General features: G+C 47.9%; 1 protein-coding gene across 1 annotated transcript in view; it reads left to right on the top strand.

Annotated features, from left to right (window-relative positions):
* Positions 1–9,863: 9,863 nt before the first annotated feature.
* LOC138768711 (NXPE family member 1-like) overlaps positions 9,864–25,812 on the top strand; it is a 72,572-nt gene continuing 56,623 nt past the window's right edge. The window contains exon 1 of the mRNA XM_069946666.1: positions 9,864–10,280. Within this exon, the coding sequence (XP_069802767.1) occupies positions 9,864–10,280 (417 nt within the window). The remainder of the gene's footprint in view (positions 10,281–25,812) is intronic.

Raw genomic sequence — 25,812 nt, 5'->3', positions numbered from 1 at the left:
GATTGGCTACTATGTGGGGAATATATGGGGGATTGGCTATTATGGGGCATATATGGGGGATTGGCTACTATGTGGGCATATATGGGGGATTGGCAACTATGTGGGGCATATATGGGGGCATTGGCTACTATGTGGGGCATATTTGGGGGCATTGGCTACTATGTGGGCACTCTATGGGGGTTTGGCTACTATGTGGGGCACTCTATGGGGGATTGGCTACTATGTGGGGCACTATATGGAGGGATTAGCTACTATGTGGGGCACTATATGGGGATTGGCTACTATGTGGGGCACTATATGGGGATTGGCTACTATGTGGGGCACTATATGGGGGGATTGGCTACTATGTGGGCATATATGGGGGATTGGCTACTATGTGGGGCACTATATGGGGGCATTGGCTACTATGTGGGGCTCTATATGGGGGATTGGATAATATGTGGGGCACTATATGGGGGCATTAGCTCCTATGTGGGGCACTATGTGGGGATTGGCTACTATGTGGGGCACTATGTGGGGATTGGCTACTATGTGGGCATATATGGGGGATTGGCTACTATGTGGGGCATATATGGGGGCATTGGCTACTATGTGGGGCATATTTGGGGGCATTGGCTACTATGTGGGCACTCTATGGGGGTTTGGCTACTATGTGGGGCACTCTATGGGGGATTGGCTACTATGTGGGGCACTATATGGAGGGATTAGCTACTATGTGGGGCACTATATGGGGATTGGCTACTATGTGGGGCACTATATGGGGATTGGCTACTATATGAGGCACTATATGGGGGGATTGGCTACTATGTGGGCATATATGGGGGATTGGCTACTATGTGGGGCACTATATGGGGGCATTGGCTACTATGTGGGGCTCTATATGGGGGATTGGATAATATGTGGGGCACTATATGGGGGCATTAGCTCCTATGTGGGGATTGGCTACTATGTGGGGCACTATGTGGGGATTGGCTACTATGTGGGCACTATATGGGGGGATTGGCTACTATGTGGGGAACTATATGGGGGGATTGGCTACTATGTGGGGCACTATATGGGGGCATTGGCTACTATGTGGGGCACTATATGGGGGCATAGGCTACTATGTGGGGCTCTATATGGGGGCATTGGCTACTATGTGGGGCACTATATGGGGGCATTGGATACTATGTGGGGCACTATATGGGGGATTGGATTCTATGTGGGTGATTGGACACTATGTGGGGCACTATGTGGGGGATTGGACACTATGTGGGGCACTATGTGCGGGATTGGATACTATGTGGGGCATATATGGGGGCATTGGATACTATGTGGGGCATATATGGGGGCATTGGATACTATGTGGGGCACTATAATGGGGGATTGGATACTATATAGGGCATTTTTTGGGGGATTGGATACTATATAAGGCACTATTCAGTCAGCAGCATGTGGTGACTGTAGGGGAGTGGCTATGGAGGGTTGCTATGGGGGCGTGGCTATGGAGGGTCACTATGGGGGCGTGGCTATGGGGACCGCGGAGCACATGTCCCTCTTTGCTCTTTGCAAAAGTTGGGAGGTATGCATATAGCCACAGATACATACACATACTGACATATACATATATACACAGATACATATATACACACACTGACATATACATATACCCACAGATACATATATACACTCACTGACACAAATACACAGCACTTACAGCTCCCAGGCTTCCCCCTCCTCCTCCTGTAGTCCGGGCTGATCTTCACATAGAAGTATTCAGGACGTTTGGGTCATGTGACCCGAAGGTCCTTCACTCCTCTCCTGTGGCGTGCAGGACCTGGTAGGTCCTGCTCCTCTGTTCAGCCCGCTCACCCGGCACTACAGTGAGGGGGCTGAACAGTGCAGTGGGGTTTCCTCTTCCGCTCTGGACCCCTGGGGGTACAGTGGTCGGTACCTAGCATGAAGGCAGGGCAGGCTTCCTCGGGCCCCCTTCCTGCAGGGGCCCCATAGCAGTCACCTTCCCTGCCTTCATGGTAGCTACGCCACTGTGGACGAGCCTGCTTAACTTCATCTACAGAATGCTACATATATTGACAGTCATACACACAGGTTATATATTTGTACACACACATGCACTTGTGCACTTTACATACTAATATACTATATATATTTATATATATGTATATACAGTATATATATATATATATATATATATATATATATATATATACAGTGGCGGATTATAATATGGGCGGTTTGGGCGGCCGCCCAGGGCCCGAGGCTCCGGGGGGCCCATGCCACGCCGCCCACATTATAATCCGCCACTGAATCTTAGTCCCCCGGCTGATGCGAGGCTGCCGGGGGTGTCCTATCCCATCAGAGAGATCCCCTTGCGCTTGTGGCTGTGACTTCCGGCGCACGGGGAGCTCTCTGAGGCGCGCGCTGCCGGGGATAGGGCGGGACAACCCTGGCAGCCGCGCATCAGCCGGGGACAGACCAGGAGGCGTGAGGCTCGACGGGGGAACGGACGGCAGGTGAGTTGTGTTGTTTTTTTTGGGGGGGGGGTTGTTTTGTTTTATCTGCTGTGCACAGGGGGGGGGGAGAGAGAGGGGGACAATCTTTAAGGGAGGGGGGAGAGGGGGACAATCTATAAGGTAGGGGGGAGAGGGGGACCATCTATAAGGGAGGGGGGAGAGGGGGACCATCTATAAGGGAGGGGGACCATCTATAAGGGAGGGGGGAGAGGGGGACCATCTATAAGGGAGGGGGACCATCTATAATGGAGGGGGGAGAGGGGGACCATCTATAAGGGAGGGGGGAGAGGGGGACCATCTATAAGGGAGGGGGGAGAGGGGGACAATCTATAAGGGAGGGGGGAGAGGGGGACCATCTATAAGGGGGGGGAGGGCGACAATCTATAAGGGAGGGGGGAGAGAAGGACCATCTTTAAAGGGGGGGAAGAGGGGGACCATCTATAAGGGAGGGGGGAGAGGGGGACCATCTTAAAAGGAGGGGAAGAGGGGGACCATCTATAAGAGGGAGGGGGACCATCTTTAAAGGGGGGGAAGAGGGGGACCATCTATAAGAGGGGTACCATCTATAAGGGAGGGGGGAGCATCTATAAGGGGAGGAAGAGGGGGACCATCTATAAGGGGGGGAAGAGGGGGACCATCTATAAGGGAGTGGGGAGAGGGGGACCATCTATAAGGAGGGGGAAGAGAGGGACCATCTATAAGGGAGGGGGGAGAGGGGGACCATCTCCTATAAGATCAGCACCCTCCTCTCCTGACATCCTCTGTGCTGCTGTGACCTCCCCTATAAGATCAGCCCCCTCCTCTCCTGACATCCTCTGTGCTGCTGGGACCTCCCCTATAAGATCAGCCCCCTCCTCTCCTGACATCCTCTGTGCTGCTCGGACCTCTCCTATAGATCAGCACCCTCCTCTCCTGACATCCTTTGTGCTGCTGTGACACTGTGTCCTCTCCTATAGGATCAGCACCCTCTTCTCCAGACATCCTCTGTGCTGCTGGGACTTCTCCTATAGGATTAGCACCCTCCCTCTCCTGACATCCTCTGTGCTGCTGGGACCTCCCCTAGAAGATGAGCCCCTCCTCTCCTGACATCCTCTGTACAGCAAGGGACCAAACATTATGTTTATTGGGGACAGCATGGGGGGGGGGGGGGGGCAGTAGTGGATTATAATGTGGGTGGATTGGGGGGGGGGGCCCAGGTTGGGTGGACAGCCCGGGGCCCAGGGTACATTTAATCCGCCACTGTATATATATATATATATATATATATATATATGTATACACACACACACACACACCAACAAATCACTGGGCTACATATACATTTTTTTTTTATTTCCTTGAGAGCGGACTCCTCCAACCAAGGGGTGTAATTCAACAAACCTTCCCTCATCCAGTCTGGACCAGTGTAACGCCTGGAGTAGTGGATCCACTGGACCGTCACTAGCGATAGCACTAACCTCACCAGGGAGCGGAGTCTAAGGGGCCGCTGGTTTTCACCAGAGCCCGCCGCAAGGCGGGATGGACTTGCTGCGGCAGGCGACCCCCAGGTCGCTACCCCTGGCTTGGTTGCTAGTGACGGCAGGCGAGGCGTGGCAGGAGCAGCAGGCAGAGGACTGTAGACGTGCTCGCAGGTGGCGGACAGGACTCAGGAACAATGGGAAGGCAGCGGGCAAGGACTAGGGACAAGGACTGAAGACAGGAACAAGGGACAAGGACTAAGGTCAGGAACAACAGGGAGCTGGGCCAAACGCTATGGGAAGCATGTAGAAGCTCCAACACCTGTAGTGGGGCAGCGCTGGAATTTATAGGGTGTGATTGTGTGCATACACCAATTAGGGGCGGACTGGCCCTTTAAATCTGAGACAGCCGGCGAGCGCGCGCCCTAGGAGGCAGGGACGCGCGCGCCGGCCGGCACAGACGGAGACAGGAGCGGGGCGAGGTAAGGCGCCCCTCGGGGCCGAACATGTAGCAGCGCCGGGTCCCCGCACAAGGACCCCAGCAGCTGCATGGGGCAGAGGGAGGTCGCGGCGGCGGCCCGGAGCACGGGACGCCGCCGCGGCCGTGACAGTAGCCCCCCCCTTTGGCCTCCCCCTCTTTCTAGCCTGCAGGAACCTCTTGATGAGATCTTCGTCCAGGATGTTAGCCTCGGGTTCCCAGGACCTCTCCTCAGGAACAAATCCTTTCCAGTCCACCAGGAAGAACCTTCTCCCTCTGACAGTTTTCATGGCCAGAATGTCTTTAACAACGTAGACGTCATCAGAGACGGCTTGTGGAGCAGAGAACGAAGATTTATCGGAGAACCGGTTGAGGACCACTGGCTTTAAGAGGGAAACATGGAAGGCGTTCGGAATCCGCATAGTAGGGGGTAGGCGGAGTTTGTAGGTGACAGGGTTGATGCGTTTTAGCACCGAGAAAGGACCGAGGAATCGAGGACCCAACTTGTAGCTGGGAATCTTGAGTTGGACATATTTGGCCGAGAGCCAGACTTTGTCACCTGGGAGAAAATTTGTGGCGGGTCTTCTTCTCTTATCCGCCTGGCCCTTCATACAGTCAGATGCCTTGAGCAAAGATTGTCGAGTCTGTTCCCAGATAATAACTCCTCCACGGCTGGGACCTCAGAGGATGGAGAGAGAGGCAGAGGAGGACGAGGGTGATGTCCATAGACCACATAGAAGGGTGACTTGCCGGTGGAACTCGAGTCCAGATGGTTGTAGGAGAACTCCGCCCATGGAAGCAGACTGGACCAGTTGTCCTGGCGAGCGGAGATGAAGTGTCAAAGATAATTGCCAAGGACCTGATTGACCCTTTCCACTTGCCCATTGGTCTGGGGATAATAGGCCGATGAGAAGTCCAGCTTCACTTGGAGTTGAGAGCAGAGAGCACGCCAGAATCTGGTGACGAATTGTGAGCCTCTGTCAGACACTATATGAAGAGGAAGACCATGTAGGCGGAAGATATGCTGAAAGAACAGCTGGACCAGGCGAGGAGCTGATGGTAGTCCAGGAAGAGCCACAAAGTGGGACATCTTGGAGAAGCGGTCAGTAACAACCCAAATGACAGTGTTACCAGCAGATGGAGGCAAGTCTGTGACAAAGTCCATGCCTATATGGAACCAGGGGCGGTCTGGAACTGGCAAGGCCTGAAGTAGGCCGGCAGGTTTTTGACGGGAGGACTTGTTTCTGGCACAGATGGTACAGGAAGCCACAAAGTCCTTGACATCTTGGAGTAGGCTAGGCCACCAGTAGTGGCAGGAGATCAGTTGCCCGGTCTTTAGAACTCCCAGATGCCCGGCCACCATAGAGGAATGACCCCATTTCAAGATGCGTCTTCGAAGAGCAGGGCGCACATAGGTCTTACCGGGAGGCAATCTTTGAAGAGTGGATATGGCGACTGGCACTAGGCGATCGGGAGGTATAATGTGGCGAGGAGAGTCCTCTTGTCCCATGACATTAGATGCTCGGGAGAGAGCATCGGCTTTCACGTTCTTCTCAGCCGGACGGAAATGGATAACGAAGTTGAAACGTGAAAAGAAAAGTGACCACCTGGCCTGCCGGGGATTGAGACGTTGGGCCGATTGGAGGTAGAGAAGATTCTTGTGGTCCGTGTAGATATTTACCGGATGCCTAGCCCCCTCTAGGAGATGACGCCACTCCTCCAGTGCCAACTTAATCGCCAAGAGTTCTCGGTCGCCAATAGTATAGTTCCTCTCGGCAGGGGAGAAAGTCTTTGAGAAGAACCCACAGGTTCGGGTTTTGCCTGATGCGTCCCTTTGTGAGAGGACGGCTCCAGCGCCTACTGAAGATGTGTCGACCTCAAGTGAAAACGGCTTGGTGGCATCCGGGCGAACTAGCGCAGGAGCAGAAGCAAAGGTTGACTTTAGGCTAGTGAAGGCTTGCTCGGCCTCAGGTGGCCAGTGCCTGGGATCCGCCTTCTTCTTAGTGAGAGCCACGATGGGTGCGACCAGGGTAGAGAAGTGTGGGATGAACTGCCGATAGTAGTTGGCAAATCCTAGGAGGTGTTGGATAGCTCTGAGTCCCACAGAACATGGCCACTGGAGAACAGCTGAGAGCTTGGCCGGATCCATTTGTAGACCCTGGTCGGAGACGATATACCCAAGAAACGGAAGACTGCGCTGATGGAAAACGCACTTCTCTAGCTTGGCGTACAAATGATTGGCCCGTAGTCTTCGTAGGACCTGACGTACTTGTGTAACGTGAGTCTGCTGGTCAGGGGAGAAGACCAAAATGTCGTCAAGATAGACAATGACGCAGACATAGAGGAGGTCACGGAAGATGTCGTTAACGAATTCCTGGAAAACCGCTGGGGCATTGCATAGGCCGAATGGCATGACCAGGTATTTCTAGTGCCCATCTCTGGTGTTAAAAGCGGTCTTCCATTCGTCTCCTTCACGAATACGCTCCCCTGAGGTCCAGCTTAAAGAAGATCTTGGCTCCACGGAGACGGTCGAATAGTTCAGGGATAAGTGGAAGAGGATAACAGTTCTTGACTGTCACCTTATTTAGGCCCCTGTAGTCTATGCATGGGCGAAGAGAACCGTCCTTCTTCTGCACAAAGAAGAATCCTGCGCCAGCAGGGGACGTGGATTTGCGAATGAAACCCTTCTGTAGGTTCTACCGGATGTAGGAAGACATGGCCTCAGTCTCGAGAACGGAGAGAGGGTACACCCAACCTCGTGGAGGAGAAGTTCCAGGAAAAAGGTCTATGGGACAATCATATGTCCGGTGAGGGGGTAGAGAGTCCGCCTCTTTGGCAGAAAAGACGTCAACCAAGTCTTGGTATTCTGCCGGTAGGCCGGGTAGAGGCTTGACGGAGTCAGGTGACATCATAGAGCACTTGGGCTGAGGAAGCTTCAGACACCGGTTAGGACAGTCCAGACCCCAACTGAGAATCTCCCTGGTTCTCCAGTCTAGCTTAGGGGTATGTAATTGCAGCCAAGGTAGACCCAGCAGGATGTCGGAAGAGGAATGGCGCAAGACGTAGAAGGAGATCTTCTCCTGATGTAAAGCGCCCACCTGGAGGACTAGAGGTGCAGTCTGGTAGAGCACAGCTTCAGCAAGAGTCTCGCCCGTGACCGAGGAGATAGACAGGGATCGGGCTAGCTGGATCAAGGTAGCTGCAATGAAACTGCCCGCAGACCCGGAGTCGATGAAGGCAGTAGTCTGGTGAATTTGTCCTGAAACTGGCATAGACAATCTTGGAGAGGTGGCATTCACACATAGGGAGGCCTCTCCTACCAGACCTAGGTGCAAGCGTTTCCCTGACACTGAGGACGTTGGGGACATCTCTGCAGGAAGTGATCAGAGCCACCCCAATAGAGACAGAGATTCAGCTCTAGTCAGCGAGCCCTCTCATGAGGAGTCAGGCGAACTCGTTCTACTTGCATGGGAACCTCAGGAGTCGACTGGGGTACAGGAGCAACAGGATTCTGGAAAACCGGTGCCAGGCGGTGATGGCGACGGTTCAGGCTTAGTCGCCGTTCTTGCCGGACCTCCTCCTCTCTCTCGGAAAATCGGTTGTCGATTCTGGTAGCCAGTAGGATTAGATCGTTCAGAGATGTAGGGAGGTCGCGGGCGGAGAGCACGTCCTTCACCTGACTGGATAGGCCCTTCTTGAAGGTGGCTATTAGAGCGGCCTCATTCCAGTCTAATTCAGCTGCCAGGGTGTGGAACTGGATGGCGTAGTCACCAACAGAGGAGCTCCCTTAAGAGAGGTTGAGGAGAGCAGTCTCAGCTGAAGAAGCACGGGCAGGTTCCTCAAAGACGGAGCGAAACTCGGCCAGGAAGGTTTGGATATTGGCAGCAACAGGATCATCTCGGTCCCACAGTGGCGTGGCCCAGGCCAGAGCTCTACCCTCCAATAGGCTGATGATGAAAGCCACTTTAGAGCGCTCGGTGGGAAACTGACCACTTAAGAGTTCAATATGCATGGTGCATTGAGTCAGGAATCCCCTGCACAACTTGGGATCGCCTCCATATTTACTCGGGAGAGCCAGTCAAAGTCTCGAAGAGGCTGCAGGAGGTGGTGAGCGCTGAGCTGTAGTATGCTGCTGTAAGGCGGCAGTCAGTTGCTGGATCTGCTGCGACTGTTGCTGGATTTGTTGAGCCTGTTGAGCGACCACTCTGACTATGTCACGGAGATCAGGCACCTCGCCGGGATCCATGGTTGGAGCCTACTGTAACGCCTAGAGTCGTGGATCCACTGAACCGTCACTAGCGATGGCACTAACCTCACCAGGGAGCGGAGTCTAAGGGGCCGCTGGTTTTCACCAGAGCCCGCCGCAAGGCGGGATGGACTTGCTGCGGCAGGCGACCCCCAGGTCGCTACCCCTGGCTTGGTTGCTAGTGACGGCAGGCGAGGCAGGCAGAGGTCTGTAGGCGTAATCGTAGGTGGCGGACAAGACTCAGGAACAATGGCAGCGGGCAGGGACTAGGGACAAGGACTGTGGACAGGAACAAGGAACAAGGACTAAGGTCAGGAACAACAGGGAGCTGGGCCAAACGCTATGGGAAGCATGCAGAGGCTCCAACACCTGTAGTGGGGCAGGGCTGGAATTTATAGGGAGTGATTAGTGCAACTTCCATTTAGTGGCGGACTGGCTCTTTAAATCTGAGACAGCCGGCGCGCGCGCGCGCCCTAGGAGGCGGGGACGCGCGCGCGCCGGCCAGCACAGACGGAGACAGGAGCGGGGCGAGGTAAGGCGCCCCCGGGGCCGAACAGGTAGCAGCGCCGGGTCCCAGCACAAGGACCCCGGCGGCTGCATGGGGCAGAGAGAGGCCGTGACAGACGCCTTACCTCGCTATCCCGTCCCTGGCCATCACTACTTTTCCTGCTTTACACCAGCATGTGTCCCATCATCGGGCGGGTCCTAAGTTACGCAGTTAGCGCAAAGGTCCACTTAACTTGATCAGGTCCACTGATGCAGAGCCTGCCTCACCATTACGGGACTCTCCTGCTATTCTATCTCCTGTTCTGATTCTACAGCAGGACTCCTCTGCCTCTGCTCCTCCACCAGCTACTGTTAAGGGGGACAATGCTCTCTCTCCAGAGGCTCCTGAATTCCATAGCCTTATTTGTCAGCCAGTTCTTGGAGATAGTCCTATTATGCAGCATCCCCAACTACTGCCATCATCTTTATCTACAACTTGCTCTACAGCTGCATTAAGCACTGCTGCTCTGAGAGGGGCGAGAGACAGACATATGGATTTGCTTCAACCATCAGACACTGTACCAACCTCCCCCTTCCTCAAGTCATTGCTATTATCATTCCGGGACTCACTTTTGGAGGGGGTTGACCGGATTGTTTCCTCCTTTGTTTCATCCTTGAGAGCGATGGAAGATAGGCTCCTGCTAGCCGAGACTAAACTAGGAGAAATCATTTCCTTCCACAACTCATTGTCAGATGTTTGCCGGAGGTTGGATGAAGAATCTGCTCGCCTAAACAGCAAAATTACAGCCCTAGAAGACTACACCAGGTGCAATAAATTAAAGCTGCGGAATGTCCCTGAATCTATTGCTCTTCCAGACTTGTCATTGTATGTCCAGTGTCTCCTTAAGCATGTCTTGCCTCCTTGCCCTAAAAGAGAACTGGTGCTGGATTGGGTCCGCCGGGTCCCTAGACCCAAGCATCTCCCCCTTGACTCCCCAAGGGACGTCATTGTCCGCGTTCACTACCTACATGTTAAAAATGCTTTTTTGACTGCCACTAGACGGTTGGACAAGCTTTCTGGCGATTATCAGGATGTTTCAGTATTTTAAGATCTTTCCCCGGACACATTGAAACTACGCAAATCCTTTGCTTGTCTAACTAAAGTTTTAAGAGACGAACGTTTGCCCTACAAGTGGATTAATTCCGCACACCTATTGATGTACCTCAGAGATAGCAAACACATTGGGAGAGATTTATCAAAGGGTGTAAAATTTAGACTGGTGCAAACTGCCCACAGCAACCAATCACAGCTCAGCTTTAGGCAGTGCTGAAAGGAAAGAGGAGCTGTAATTGGCTGCTGTGGGCAGTTTGCACCAGTCTAAATTTTACACCCTTTGATAAATCTCCCCCATTGTTGCCAGCCCAGGGGAGGGTCTACAGCTACTGGATGCTTGGAAATCTTCTCATGGTCACCGTTGACTCAGGACAGATTGTGGGATCGCTCTGTAGTATCCATGCACTCACGACATGTATCAATAATCCTCTGTGACATCGGCCGAACTCTGAGCCCCTACCCTTGCAGCGTATCTAATCTGTGTATTAGTACTGCAAGCTGCTTTTGTGTTTTCATATAGCTGCATTCTTCAGTTATGCTTTAGGTATTCAATAGCTTGAATTGTGACAGTGTTTCTGTTTGACAGTGTTTGTGTTTATAGTGCTGTTTTGTAACACACCTGCATTTGTGTGTCTCCTATTTCCTTTTAATGCAACCTGATGCCTTTAATTGTGTATCACTTACCTGCGTAAGAGTGCTTAGGTGCTTTTGCATCACATCTGCCTATCACTGTAACCTGCATATAACTCTTCTTATACACACTGTGTATTACCTTCCTTCATTAGATATTCCTGCATTGCGCACTTGCTCTCACACTTCCTACCTGCGATTTATTTGATAGCTAGAGATGAGCGAACCGGGTTCGGGTTCAAGTCGATCCGAATCCGAACATTTGGCATTTGATTAGCTGGGGCTGCAGAACTTGGATAAAGCTCTAAGGTTTCCTGGAAAACATGGATACAGCCTATGACTATAATGACTATATCCATGATTTCCACATAGCCTTAGAGCTTTATCCAAGTTCAGCAGCCACCGCTAATTAAATGCCGAAAGTTCGGGTTCGGATCGACTCGAGCATGCTCCAGGTTCGCTCATCTCTATTGATAGCTCATTTGTTATAGCTTATCTCTGCATTCCTCTGCACATGTTTCATTAGCCTTTAATGATGATTGCCATTCCTGGGCAAGTGTTCGCTTAGGAAACTTCCCAGCTTTTCCTGCAATTTTAAAGTAACTGTACCACCAGGCCCAGGCTGAAGCACTGGAGGAGGACCGACCCACCCTTAGTGGGAGGAACCCCTAGCCCCTCTATGATAGGGTTCCATTGATTCTAATGGAGTCACGTCATGGAGGGGCTGGAGTTTCTTCCCACTAAGGGTGGGTTGGCCTGCCTCCAGCACTTTAGCCTGGGCCTGGTAGTACAGTCACTTTAATAGTCACTCATACCCTAAGGGTCCGTTTACACACACAGATTATCTGACAGATATCTGACAGATTTTTGCAGCCAATGCCAGGAATGGACTATAAACAGAATAAAAGACAGCGCTCCATAGCATAGTTCTGACAGGTAGAAAAGGTGAGTCAGTAATGGAGGTTCTCACCTAGTGGAGTTGTCCTAACTGCAAGGCACAATTCTTGAGTAAGCATGCAAACAGGACCGCTGCCACTCCCATATGATCCTCACAGGAAAAAACATACGACAATACACCTCCTCTCCAGGTATGGGTCAGCTGGGCGCAGGTCCAATGGGAATGAAAAAATGTTAACCATAAGGTAAAAATAAATAACCACATTTATTAATCAGACACAACGCGTTTCGAGACCAGTCTGGTCTCTTTATCAAGTGTCATATACAGCAATGAATGCTACTAAAATTATATATATAGATATCCCATGTATCCCAGCACCACTCATCAGCTGGGTGGGGCTGCAGATATTAACTCCAGGTTAACCAACACAGTAAAATAAATGAATAAATAAACAAATGTTAAAAGAATAAATTCATACATACACACATTTATAACATTAATGAATCAATTCATTACAACCTACAATAAAACATCTATAAAAAGTGATGTGTATAGCAAAAAAACAAAACAAAAAAACACTGATGTCTGAATACAACTCTAAAAACAACTTCCCCACCCTTACTGAGTAGAGACTCATTACTACTTTGGATCCTCTATTGTTTCATTTAACTCTTGAGGGGCCAGTGTGCACAATTTAAAAATCCAAAAAGACTCCCTGTTTATCAGCTGCTTATACCTGTTCTGTTTCTCACTGGGAATGTGTTCCAGAATGGTAAGTTTCAGTGCAGTAGGGTCACTATGATGTTTTAATAAGTAGTGTTTAGACAAACTATGTAATAAAAAACCTCTCTTGATGTTGGAACAATGTTTGTTCATACGTGGGAATAGGAATGGACTATAAACAGGGAACAGGTCATAAAAGAAAAAAATGAGATTTCTCTTTTTTCAAATCCATTTCTGGTTTTGGCTGCAAAAATCTAGCAGATATCTGTCAGATAATCTGTGTGTGTGTGAACGGACCCTTAGCCTAATATCATTTCCAGCATTTCCTTATGCTGCATCCTCGCTTACACAGCGTTTGATATATCTTACCACACTTATTTTATCTATCATAACCTGCGTTGTTTTATGTGATCTGTTCCACCCACATCCCTCCTGCCGAGGGTATGTCCGGCTTTCTCCTGTAATTTATACACGTATTATCTACCTGCTCAGTTCTCCGAGATGGGGATTATTCCCTGCTAGGATGTGTAAAATTTTTCTGTGAAAAATCTCAATAAAAATTTATTGAAACAGAAACTTGGCATTTCACCTTTAAATCATAATCTTGCTATTTTAGTTCCTTGTGTTGTCTATCTCATACCATTTTATTTCTTGATACAAACTTGATTTGGGTGTCTTCTGCCTTTCTTTGATTTTGTAGCTGATGAAAGGCAGAAATCAGTAGGTAAGTAGAGGCCACTCTATTGGCAGTTTTTTTTTTTCTTTTTTTAATTTCAAATTAAATCAAATTCAATTAAAATGTTAATTACATTTTTTAATTTTTTATTAAATTGACTCAAAAATGGTCATTTTGGAGGCCTCACCTCAGGGGCACAAAATCAATTTTTGGAGGGCTTACCTCAAGGGCCTTAAAGGAGTACTACCGCGGCGCCCTCCAAAAAAAAAAAAAAAAAAAAAACACAGACACACACAGGAAATATACTTAGCATCCCTCTGGTGATGATCGCTGTTCGATGGCCAAGATGGCACCTGGGAGAAGAGGACAGGGTCGAGAGTTATTTGGTATGTATATTTTATTTAACTTCTGGGGGGGGGGGATGGAAAGACTAGGGCCAGACCCTTATTAACACACATTACAAAGTTATACAACTTTGTAATGTGTGTTAATTAAGCAGGAAAAGAAAATCGCTGCCCTACCCCTTTAAACTCCATTTTTGGCACGCTAATCTTTTTTTTTTTTGTCTCTGCTCCTCGGGAGTCGGGAGCTCTAATTTTCTTTCCTTATGCCTTTAGTTCGAAGAACACACAGTTTAGCAGGCAGGATCAATCAGGTATGCAGAGGCAGTAGTAGTGGGTGTTTTATTTTTTTCATCAAATTCAAATTAAATTTTAATGTCTTTTTTTTTTCTTTAATTAACCCCTAGACGACCCTGGACGTAGGGTTACGTCATGGAAGTCTGTCCCCAGACGACCCATGACGTAACCTTACGTCATGGGTGTTATTCCCGCTATGAAGCGCGCTCCGGAGCGGAGCGCGCTTCACAGCAGGTGGGGGCCGGCTGCAGTGAGCAGCCGGGACCTCACCAGTAATGACACGCTGCAGCGATCGCGCTGCCGCGTGTCATTAACCCCTTAAACGCCGCGATCGCGGCGCGACCGCAGCGTTTAAGTGTAAGTGACAGGGGGAGTCCCCTGTCACTTACCGATTGGGACCCCCGCAGTGTGACTGCGGGGGTCCCGATCGTTGAAACGGACTGCTGGAGGTCTCTTACCTGCCTCCATGCGGTCCGATCGGCGATCTGCTACACTGAGCCTGCACAGGCAGGCTCAATGAGCAGATCGCCGATAACACTGATCAATGCTATGCCTATGGCATAGCATTCATCAGTGTATAAATCAAAGTAATGTATGTACAAGTCCCCCAAAGGGACTTCAAAAGTGTAAAAAAAAAAAAGTTCAAAACACTAACACACTACCCCAAAACCCCTCCCCCAATAAAAGTCTAAATCACCCCCCTTTCCCATTATATAAATAAAACATATAAAAATGAATAAATAGATAAACATATAATATACCATAGCGTGCGTAATTGTCCGATCTATTAAAATATAACAAGCGTCATTGCGACCGGTAAACGGCGTACACGAAAAGAGGGGAAAAAGTGCGCAGATTACCGATTTTATGTTACATTATATATTTAAAAAAATCTATAAAAAGTGATCAAAACGTCCGATCTTCACAAATATGGTATTAATAAAAACTAGAGATCATGGCGGAAAAAATGACACCCCATACAGCCCTATAGGTGAAAAAATAAAACCGTTATAAGCGTCACAATAGGCCCATTTTATTAATATTTAATTGCCAAAAAAAGGATTTCATAAAAAAATACATATATAACATTAGAGAATCTGTGTAACCTGCATATGGTTGTGTTCGGACTGACCTATAGAATAATAGTGTCATGTCGCTGTTACCATATAGTGCATTACGTAGACACAGGAACCCCCCAAACGTTACCATATTGCATTCTTTCTTACGATTTCACCTATTTATATCTTCATAAATAATATATTTGGAATTCCATCATACATGTTATGGTAAAATGAATGATGCCATTACACAGTACAACTATTCCTGTAAAAAACAAGCACTTACATGGCTTGTAGATAGAAAACTGAGAGTGCTAGAGCTCTTAGAAGGGGAGGAGGGAAAAACGAAAGCACTAAGATCAAAATTTGCGCGGTCCACTGGGTCATTTTGGGCCTGGTCCTCAAAGGGTTAAAAGCGCCTAAAAATAAATAATATCCTGGTTTGCCAGGGCTACCGCATTTGCCCTCTTTTAGATACTCTTTTAGGGTGCGTTCACACCTACCGCATCCGCAGCTTATTTTTCCGAGGAAATCCGCAGGTCTGTTAGTGCAGATTTCAACCGGCGAGAAATCCGTGTATGTGTGCGTTTTGCGTTTTTTCCGCAGCAAGTTTATCGCAACTGAAATGTCCGTTTAAAATGTCTCTCATTCTAAACGTACATTTCAGTTGCGATAAACTTGCTGCAGAAAAACCACAAAACGCACACATACGCGGATTTCTTGCAGGTTGAAATCTGCACTAGCAGACCTGCGGATTTCCGCGGAAAAATAAGCTGCGGATGAGGTAGGTGTGAACGCACCCTAAAGGATTTCAATTGTAAATATTTAAATTCCAGGGTCTCTTAGGAAGACGGTATTGTTATCAGTTCTCCTGTAACCCCCAGGATATTTCTAGGGCATCAATTTAAATTTTTACATGGTTTTTATGAGAACCACACCCCTTTATGTGTAGCACGTGTCTGACAACATCACACAAACAGGAACACGCACACAATGACAGTGGTAGGTGCGATTTGATTCCCCCCTTGCCTATGCCATCTGTAGTTGTCATAGGCAATGTGAATTAAAGGGGTGCATGAAAATGTTTCTTTTGCTTAAAGGGAACCTGTCACCCCCTCGTGCCAGGGCAGAGCCCGGCCGTCCCCCCTGTGCAGAACCATATACTTACCTCTTCCACAAAGTCCGGCTCCTGAAACCGGTCCTGCCGCCGAAATATTCCCGTCCGAAGCCGCGCACGCGCTCACCAGAGATGAGTGAGTCAGAGATGAATGAGATGAGTCAGAATTTGTTGGTTTTTGTTTGTCCACCCGTCTCTTGATGACTGACCACAAGTTCTCAATGGGATTAAGATCTGGGGAGTTTCCAGGCCATGGACCCAAAATATCTATGTTTTGTTCCCTGAGACATTTAGGTATTACCTTTGCTTTATGGCAATGTGCTCCATCATGCTGGAAAAGGCATTGTTGATCGCCAAGCTGCTCTTGGACGGTTGGGAGAAGTTGCTTTTGGAGGACATTCTGGTACCGTTCTTTATTCATGGCTGTGTTTTTAGGCAAGACTGTGTGAGAGCCGATTCCCTTGGCTGAGAAGCAACCCCACACATGAATGGTTTCTGGATGCATTACAGTTGGCATGAGACAAGACTGGTGGTAGCGCTCACCTCGTCTTCTCTGAATTAGCTGTTTTCCAGATGTCCCAAACAATGGGAAAGGGGATTCATCAGAGAAAATGACTTTACCCAAGTCCTCAGCAGTCCACTCCCTGTACCTTTTGCAGAATATCAGTCTGTCCCTGATGTTTTTTCTGGAGAGAAGTGGCTTCTTTGCTGCCCTCCTTGACACCAGGCCTTGCTCCAAGAGTCTCCGCCTCACAGTGCATGCAGATGCACTCACACCTGCCTGCTGCCATTCCTGAGCAAGCTCTGCACTGCTGGTAGCTCGATCCGACAGCTGAAACACTTTTAAGAGACAGTGCTGGCGCTTGCTGGTCTTTCTTGAGTGCCCTGGAGCCTTTTGGACAACAATGGAACCTCTCTCTTTGAAGTTCTTGATGATGCGATAGATTGTTGACTGAGGTGCTATCTTTCTAGCTGTGATACTCTTTCCTGTTAGGCAATTTTTGTGCAGTGCAATGATGACTGCATGTGTTTCTTCAGAGAACCATGGTTAACAGAAAAGATGCCAAGCACTAGCCTCCTTTTAACCGCCTTTTTTACGGCGGTCACTAATGGGCTTTATTCCGATGCGTACACCTTTTAACGGCAGACGCATCAGAACAAATCGCCGCACCGGCGGCGGCAGCAGAGCTGGGGATCAGCTGTCAGTGTGACAGCTGACCACCCCTCTGAAATTGCCCAGAGTGGAGGATTCTCCGCTGCGGGCAGTTTCACCGGTTAAATGCCACTGTCAAACCATGACAGCAGCATCTAATGGGTCCCGGTGGGTCTGGTAGGCGCAATGGGCCACTTTCATAATTGCGATCCGGTCCTACGATGTCTCCATGGTGATCCCGGGGTCCAAATGAAGGCCCCCGGGGTCACCATGGAGATGCCTCATGCTGACAGGGGTGGCCGTGGCTATTGCCTGTCAGCATTAGGCATGATACAATACACTGCAGTACATTAGGTACTGCAGTGTATTGTATCAGTGATCCAAGTATTTTACACTAGTGTACGGTAATGTACACTAGTGTAAAAGTAAAAAAAAGGGAAAAAATGTGCAGCAAACACAAAACATCCCCCCCAGCCCCCCCAATAATAAAAATGCATTACATTCCCCATACACAATAAAACATTACATAAAAGTGATCAAAAACACAAATCCTATTGTTACGTCCGTAACGACCCAATCTATAAAACGATATCAATAATTATACCACACGACACACGCTGGGAAAAATAATAACGGCGGCCACCGGTAACGGGCATTGCCAGAGCAGCTAGACGCTTTCATCTCTTCTCACTGTGAATCCACAGTGAGAGGAGATGAAAACATGTCCCCCCCTGTCCCCAGAATTAATCCTAGTGACCTGGTCACTGACCCTCCCTCCCACCCTCCTGGTCAGACTCTGTTCACAGTGATGGATTTCTAAAAATGATCAAAGCTCCATTCTCTCCACCACCGGAGGTGGCAGACAGCATGGGGCAATGATCGGGGACCACCCGGTGTGGTCCCAGTACAAGCGATCAGCGGTATATACTATATACCGCTGATCGCTTATTCCAAATGGTGCCGGCACTTTTTTACCCCTGTCACCAAAGTCAAGTGCCCCGGATTACCTGTAACCACCCCAGATTACCCGGAACAACCCCAGATTACCTGTAACCACCCCAGATTGCCCATCATAACCCCATATTGCCGTCACCTCCCCAGATTGCCTGTAACCACCTCATATTGTCCGTAACCCCCCCAGATTGCCCGTAACCCTCCAGACAGCCCGTAATAATCCCAGACAGCCCGTAACCATCGCAGACAGCCCATAACCACCACAGATTGCCCGTAACCACCCCAGATTGCCACAGACTGCCCGTAGCTACCTCAAATTGCTCGCAACCATCCCAGATTGCTTGTCACCTCCCCAGATTGCCCGTTACCTCCCCAGATTGCCCTTCGCCTCCCCAGATTGCCCGTCACCTCCCCAGATTGCCTGTCACCTCCCCAGATTGCCCGTCACCTCCCCAGATTGCCCACCACGACCCCAGATTGCCCGTCGCCACCCCAGATTGCCCGTAGCCACCCCAGATAGCCAGTGAACACCACCAGATTGCCCGTCACCACCCCAGATAGCCAGTGAACACCACCAGATTTCCCGTCACCACCTCAGATAGCCAGTAAACACCCCCAGATTACCCGTATCCACCCCATATAGCCAGTAAACACCCCCAGATTGCCCATAACCACCCCAGATTGTCCGTAACCAACCCAGATAGGCACAGACTGCTTGCAACCACCCCAGATTGCCCATAACCACACATGATTGCCTGTTGCAACCACAGATAGCCAGTAAACACCCCGAGATTGTCCATTACCACCCCAGATAGCCAGTAAACACCCACATATTGCCTGTAACTAAAATGACACTCTTTTTCTTCTGAGCCCTGCTGTGTGCCCACACGGTGGTTTATGCCCACATATGGGGAACCATTGTACTTAGGAGAATCTCCTTTACAAATGTTGGGGTGCTTTTTCTCCCCTGTTCCTAGTGAAATTGAGAAATTTGAAACTAAACAAACATGTTATTGGAATTTTTTTTTTTTTTTTTTACGGTCTAGTTTTGAATACTTTCCTCCAATACCTGTGGGGTCAAAATGGTCACCACACCCCAAGATGAATTCTTTGAGGGGTGTACTTTCCAAAATGGGGTGACTTTTGGGGGGTTCTATTCTGCTGACACTACAGGGGCACTGCAAACGCACCTGGTGCTCAGAAACTTCTACAGAAAAGTCTAAACTGGAAATGCTAATGCTCCCTTCTGAGCCCCGCTGTGTGCCCATACAGTGGTTTACGCCCACATATAGGGTACCGTTGTACTCAGAAGAACCTGCGTTACACAATTTGAGGTGCATTTTCTCTTATGTTTATTATGAAAATGAGATACTTTATTCTTAACAAATATATTATTGGAAAATTTCTATTTTGTACACAACAGTGTATATATGCTACACCAATTAGCAATACAAAACAAAAGATAGGATATGCTTATAACAAAAGGTGTTTATTCAATATACAACCATCACCAATATATACAATTATGTACAGAAATTCGATTTCTCCGAAACAATGATTAATTTAGTAGGAAATAATGCAATAATGTGCCTAATTTTCCCTACAAAAATCATTTAGTCTTGTCCGGTCCAGTCCAGTCCATTCCCTGATCTGGCCGAGGGACCAATCACCAGAAACGAAAACACTATTTGCAGTACACTGTACAAATGTTACAGTATCAATGTTCACCAGCGTTATAAAGTATATCAGGTCGAGCAATGACTATACCAACAGACCCATCCATCTATTAGTCAACTTGGTCCCTGTGTCAACAGCAGTAGTCGTATTTGCACTCTAGTCCTTAGACATCAACACCTCGACCGAACGCGTTTCAGCCACCCGTTATGGTGACCTCATCAGGGGTCGCCGAGGCATGCAATAATATCAATTACATTAAATTGCAATGTTAATTAGTTGTGTTATGTCACAAATCGGGATAGCTGCGGGTTATGGCTACTCACTGTCCGGAGTATGGCTAGAGGGTAGGTCACATGTAGCAGTGGCTGATATGGACCAAACTCCCTCCAAGCTCCTATATAAAGGTGAGTGCCCGGAGGTCCGGAAGGTGCCCGCGGAGCTGTGCTTTTGCTATGTGTCCTGTGGCTCTGCAGTGCCACTGCTGCCGACACAGGGACCAAGTTGACTAAAAGACGGATGGGTCTGTTGGTATAGTCATTGCTCCACCTGATATATTTGATATACTTTATGAAGCTGGTGAACATTGATACTATAACATCTGTACAGTGTACTGCAAGTAGTGTTTTCGTTTCTGGTGATTGGTCCCTCTGATGGATCAGGGAACGGACTGGACTGGACAAGACTAACTGATTTTTGTAGGGAAAGTTTAGCACGACATAGTGCATTATTTCCTACTGAATTAATCATTGTTTCGGAGAAATTGAATTTCTGTACATAATTGTATATATTGGTGAAAATTTCTATTTTCCATTTTTTACGTTCTAATTGTGAATACTTTCCTCAAGCCCGTGTAGGGTCAAAATGCTCATTATACCCCTAGATTAATTCTTTAAGGTGTCTAGTTTCCAAAATGCTGTCACTTATGGGGGTTTCCAGTATACAAGCCTCCTAAATCAACTTAAAAAAAGAACTGGTCCCTAAAAAAAAATCAGTTTTGGAAATTTCATGAAAATTTGATAATTTACTGATACATTTCTAAGCTCCGTAAAACCCTAAAAAAGTGAAATATGTTTACGAAATGAAATCAGAATAAAGAGGACATATTGATAATGTGACTTACTAACTAGTTTTTGTCATGTAACTTTCTTTTTTTAGAAGCAAAGAATTTCAAAGTTCGTAAAGTGCAAATTTTTCATGATATTTTGATGTTTTTCACAAAAAAACAGACAAGACAGTGACCAAATTTTGCCACTAACATAAAGTACCATATGTGACGAAAAATCTCAGAATCATTAGCATACGTTAAAGCATCACTACGCTATAAGCGCATTAAGTGAGACAGGTCAGATTTTGAAAAATGAGCCTGGTCATTAAGGCCCAAATAGGTTTGGTCCCTAAGGGGTTAAAGTGTCCAGTGGTGTCATTCTTACTTAATCATGACAGATTGATCTCCAGCCCTGTCCTCATCAACACCCACACCTGTGTTAATGGAACAATCACTGAAACGATGTTAGCTGGTCCTTTTAAGGCAGGGCTGCAATGTTGTTGAAATGTGTTTTTTTGGGGGATAAAGTTCATTTTCTAGGCAAATATTAACTTTGCAAGTAATTGCTGTTAAGCTGATCACTCTTTATAACATTCTGGAATATATGCAAATTGACATTTTAAAAAAATGAAGCAGTAGACTTTGTAAAAATCTATATTTGTATCATTCTCAAAACTTTTGGCCATGACTGTATTATTGAGAGACAGTGATATTGGCGTAATACTGCAACTTGGGCATGTTAGATGCACCCAGGCATGAGTCCCCTATTGCCCCAGTTGCATTCCAGAGGTGTGTGCATCCATTTCTGAGGCTTCATTGAGGACTTGGTGACCTCCAAGTAATCAAATTTAGGTTTCCAAGAATCAAGCATTTTTCGCCCATAGGCTGGGTTCAAACACAGTTTATTTCAGGCAGTATTTGGTCCTCATGTCAGGTCCTCATAGCAACCAAAACCAGGAGTGGATTGAAAACACAGAAAGGCTCTGTTCACACAATGTTGAAATTGAGTGGATGGCCGCCATATAACAGTAAATTACTGCCATTATTTCAATACAATGGCCGTTGTTTTAAGATAACAGCAAATATTTGCCATTAAATGGCCACTGTAATAGGGTTCAATATTTGATCAAATTGTCGAACATCGCTGTCCATTCTAATCGAATTTCAAGCTTTCGAATACTTCACTACTCGCTCATCTCTAGTCATCAACAGTCTGCCCACTCTGTTAATGTACACAAAGGGGGAGATTTATCAAACTGGTGTAAAAGTAGAATTGTCTTAGTTGCCCCTAGCAAACAATCAGATTCCACTTTTCATTCATCACAGGTCCTTTGGAAAATGAAAGGTGGAATCTGATTGGTTGCTAGGGGCAACTAAGATAATTCCACCAGTTTGATAAATCTCCCCCCAAATGTTGTATCTGTGAAAAGGAGTAGTAGATGTGTGATACTCTCCACCGTGTCCTGGACAGACAGAGCATAAAGTATTTTTAGAGTGACAACATGGTTGACAGCAAGTTGTAATAAAACTAAGCTTTTATTTAATGTTGTAAAATCAGTAACATAAATGGACGAACATAACAAACAATTCCACAGTGCTCTCTGTGGAGGATCAAGGATGGATAGGCCTAAACCCTAAAGAATCCCTGCCTATAACTACTGTGGACCGCCTGGTGTGGGCGTCTCTTGAGCCAGGCGGGAATGTTCCTATATACCCTGAGAAGATGATATATTGTGAGAAGAATACAGGTATGTGGTTTCATGTGACCTTAAGTGTTCAACTATAAAGCGGGATGTATGCCCTTTTAGCCATTAGTGATAAAGAATATTGTAAATTATTGCAAAATATTTGACATCTATTTTGGTCAACCCAATGATGTGTGGAGTTGTTGTTGACCCTGTTTCCAAACTGATTTTACAAAACCAAATAAAAGCTAAGCTATGTGCTGTCAACCATGTTGTCACTCTAATAATACTTTAAGCTCTGCCCACTCTGTTATTAAGAGGAGTTTGTTACTTATAATCAAAGGATTTGTCCGTCTACTCAGTTATTAAGTGGAATTTGTGACTAACTATAACCACAGCATCTTATTATAATAAGACATATAATAATTATCGGTTCATTCTGTGATTAAGAGGAAGCTGTACTAACCACAACTAAAGTTACTTTCTGGTTATTCTGATATTGAGTGGATTTTGTGACTAACTACAGTGGCGTAACTAGAAATGGCCGGGCCCCATAGCAAACTTTTGATTGGGGCCCCCCAGCCCCACCCCCCGACCGACCACTACACCATCAAAACACCCAGATCTACACAGGCTCTGTACTCCATATAAATTACAGTGCAGTTATATTAAGTAACTCACAGGAGACGTCTTCTCTCATCTGAGTTCTTCCCTTTTCATCTTCTTCTCCATCTGTCCTGGGCCATTATGAGAACTTCTCCGAGCCACGAATCCACAGAATCTGCCAGACAGACATATTAGGCTCCTCACACTGGCACCATCCTCATCTCAACCAACTGCACATCTGTATTGGCCCCTTTAAGCCCTCTTTCAGTGGGTAGCCCTGACTGTAGTATATGAATATATATATATCCCTTATAGTATATGCCCCCCTCTGTGTAGACACCTTATAGATGGTCCCTTGTTCAGTCTTCCATATATGTGGCCCCCATGTGCATGTATGTGTAATACCTATACATAGTAGATGACAACCTCTGTGCATCATCTATGTCAGGGATAAGGAATCTTGGCTCTCCAGCTGTTGCAAAACTACAACTCCCATCATGCCTGGATAGCCAAAGCTAAAGCTGTAGTTTTGCAACAGCTGGAGAGCCAAGATTACCTCTGTGTAGTCCCCATATAGATGACCCCTCTGTGTAGTCCACTATAGTAGATGCCCCCCCCCGTGTAGTTTCCCTTATAGATGGCCCCTTTGTTGTTCTCCTTAAGATCCATCCCCCATATAGATAGCCTCCTTATGTTGCCATTCCCCCATATAGCCGCCTTATGTTGCCATTCCCCCATATAGCACATAGCCCCCTGTGTTATCCATTCCCCCATATAGCACATAGCCCCCAGTGTTGTCCAGCTCCCCCATATAGCACATAGCCCCCAGTGTTGTCCATACCCCCATATAGCACATAGCCCCCTGTGTTGTCCATACCCCCATATAGCACATAGCCCCCAGTGTTGTCCATACCCCGTATAGCACATAGCCCCCAGTGTTGTCCACACCCCCATATAGCACATAGCCCCCAGTGTTGTCCATACCCCCATATAGCACATAGCCCCCAGTGTTGTCCATACCCCCATATAGCACATAGCTTCCAGTGTTATCCATTCCCCCATATAGCACATAGACCCAGTGTTGTCCAGCTCCCCCATATAGCACATAGCCCCAAGTGTTGTCCATACCCCCATATAGCACATAGCCCCCTGTGTTGTCCATACCCCCATATAGCACATAGCCCAAAGTGTTGTCCATTCCCCCATATAGCACATAGCCCCCAGTGTTGTCCACACCCCCATATAGCACATAGCCCCCAGTGTTGTCCATACCCCCATATAGCACATAGCCCCCAGTGTTGTCCATACCCCCATATAGCACATAGCCCCCAGTGTTGTCCATACCCCCATATAGCACATAGCCCCCAGTGTTGTCCAGCTCCCCCATATAGCACATAGCCCACAGTGTTGTCCATACCCCCATATAGCACATAGCCCCCAGTGTTGTCCATTCCCCCATATAGCACATAGCCCCCAGTGTTGTCCATACCCCCATATAGCACATAGCCCCCAGTGTTGTCCAGCTCCCCCATATAGCACATAGCCCACAGTGTTGTCCATACCCCCATATAGCACATAGCCCCAGTGTTGTCCATACCCCCATATAGGACATAGCCCTCAGTGTTGTCCATACCCCCATATAGCACATAGCCCCAGTGTTGTCCATACCCCCATATAGGACATAGCCCTCAGTGTTGTCCATACCCCCATGTAGCATATAGCCCCCAGTGTTGTCCATACCCCCATATAGGACATAGCCCTCAGTGTTGTCCATACCCCCATATAGCACATAGCCCCAGTGTTGTCCAGCTCCCCCATATAGCACATAGCCCCCAGTGTTGTCCATACCCCCATATAGCACATAGCCCCCTGTGTTGTCCATACCCCCATATAGCACATAGCCCCCAGTGTTGTCCATACCCCCATATAGCACATAACCCCCAGTGTTGTCCAGCTCCCCCATATAGCACATAGCCCCCAGTGTTGTCCATACCCTCATATAGCACATAGCCCCCAGTGTTGTCCAGCTCCCCCATATAGCACATAGCCCCCAGTGTTGTCCATTCCCCCATATAGCACATAGCCCCCAGTGTTGTCCATACCCCCATATAGCACATAGCCCCCAGTGTTGTCCAGCTCCCCCATATAGCACATAGCCCCCAGTGTTGTCCATTCCCCCATATAGCACATAGCCCCCAGTGTTGTCCATACCCCCATATAGCACATAGCCCCCAGTGTTGTCCAGCTCCCCCATATAGCACATAGCCCCCAGTGTTGTCCATACCCCCATATAGCACATAGCCCCAGTGTTGTCCATACCCCCATATAGGACATAGCCCTCAGTGTTGTCCATACCCCCATATAGCACATAGCCCCAGTGTTGTCCATACCCCCATATAGCACATAGCCCCAGTGTTGTCCATACCCCCATATAGGACATAGCCCCCAGTGTTGTCCATTCCCCCATATAGCACATAGCCCCCAGTGTTGTCCATACCCCCATATAGCACATAGCCCCCAGTGTTGTCCATACCCCCATATAGGACATAGCCCTCAGTGTTGTCCATACCCCCATATAGCACATAGACCCAGTGTTGTCCAGCTCCCCCATATAGCACATAGCCCCAAGTGTTGTCCATACCCCCATATAGCACATAG

Source organism: Dendropsophus ebraccatus, chromosome 12 (assembly GCF_027789765.1).
Source record: "Dendropsophus ebraccatus isolate aDenEbr1 chromosome 12, aDenEbr1.pat, whole genome shotgun sequence".
Classification (NCBI taxonomy): domain Eukaryota; kingdom Metazoa; phylum Chordata; class Amphibia; order Anura; family Hylidae; genus Dendropsophus; species Dendropsophus ebraccatus.
This window is presented reverse-complemented; position numbering and strand designations above follow the sequence as displayed.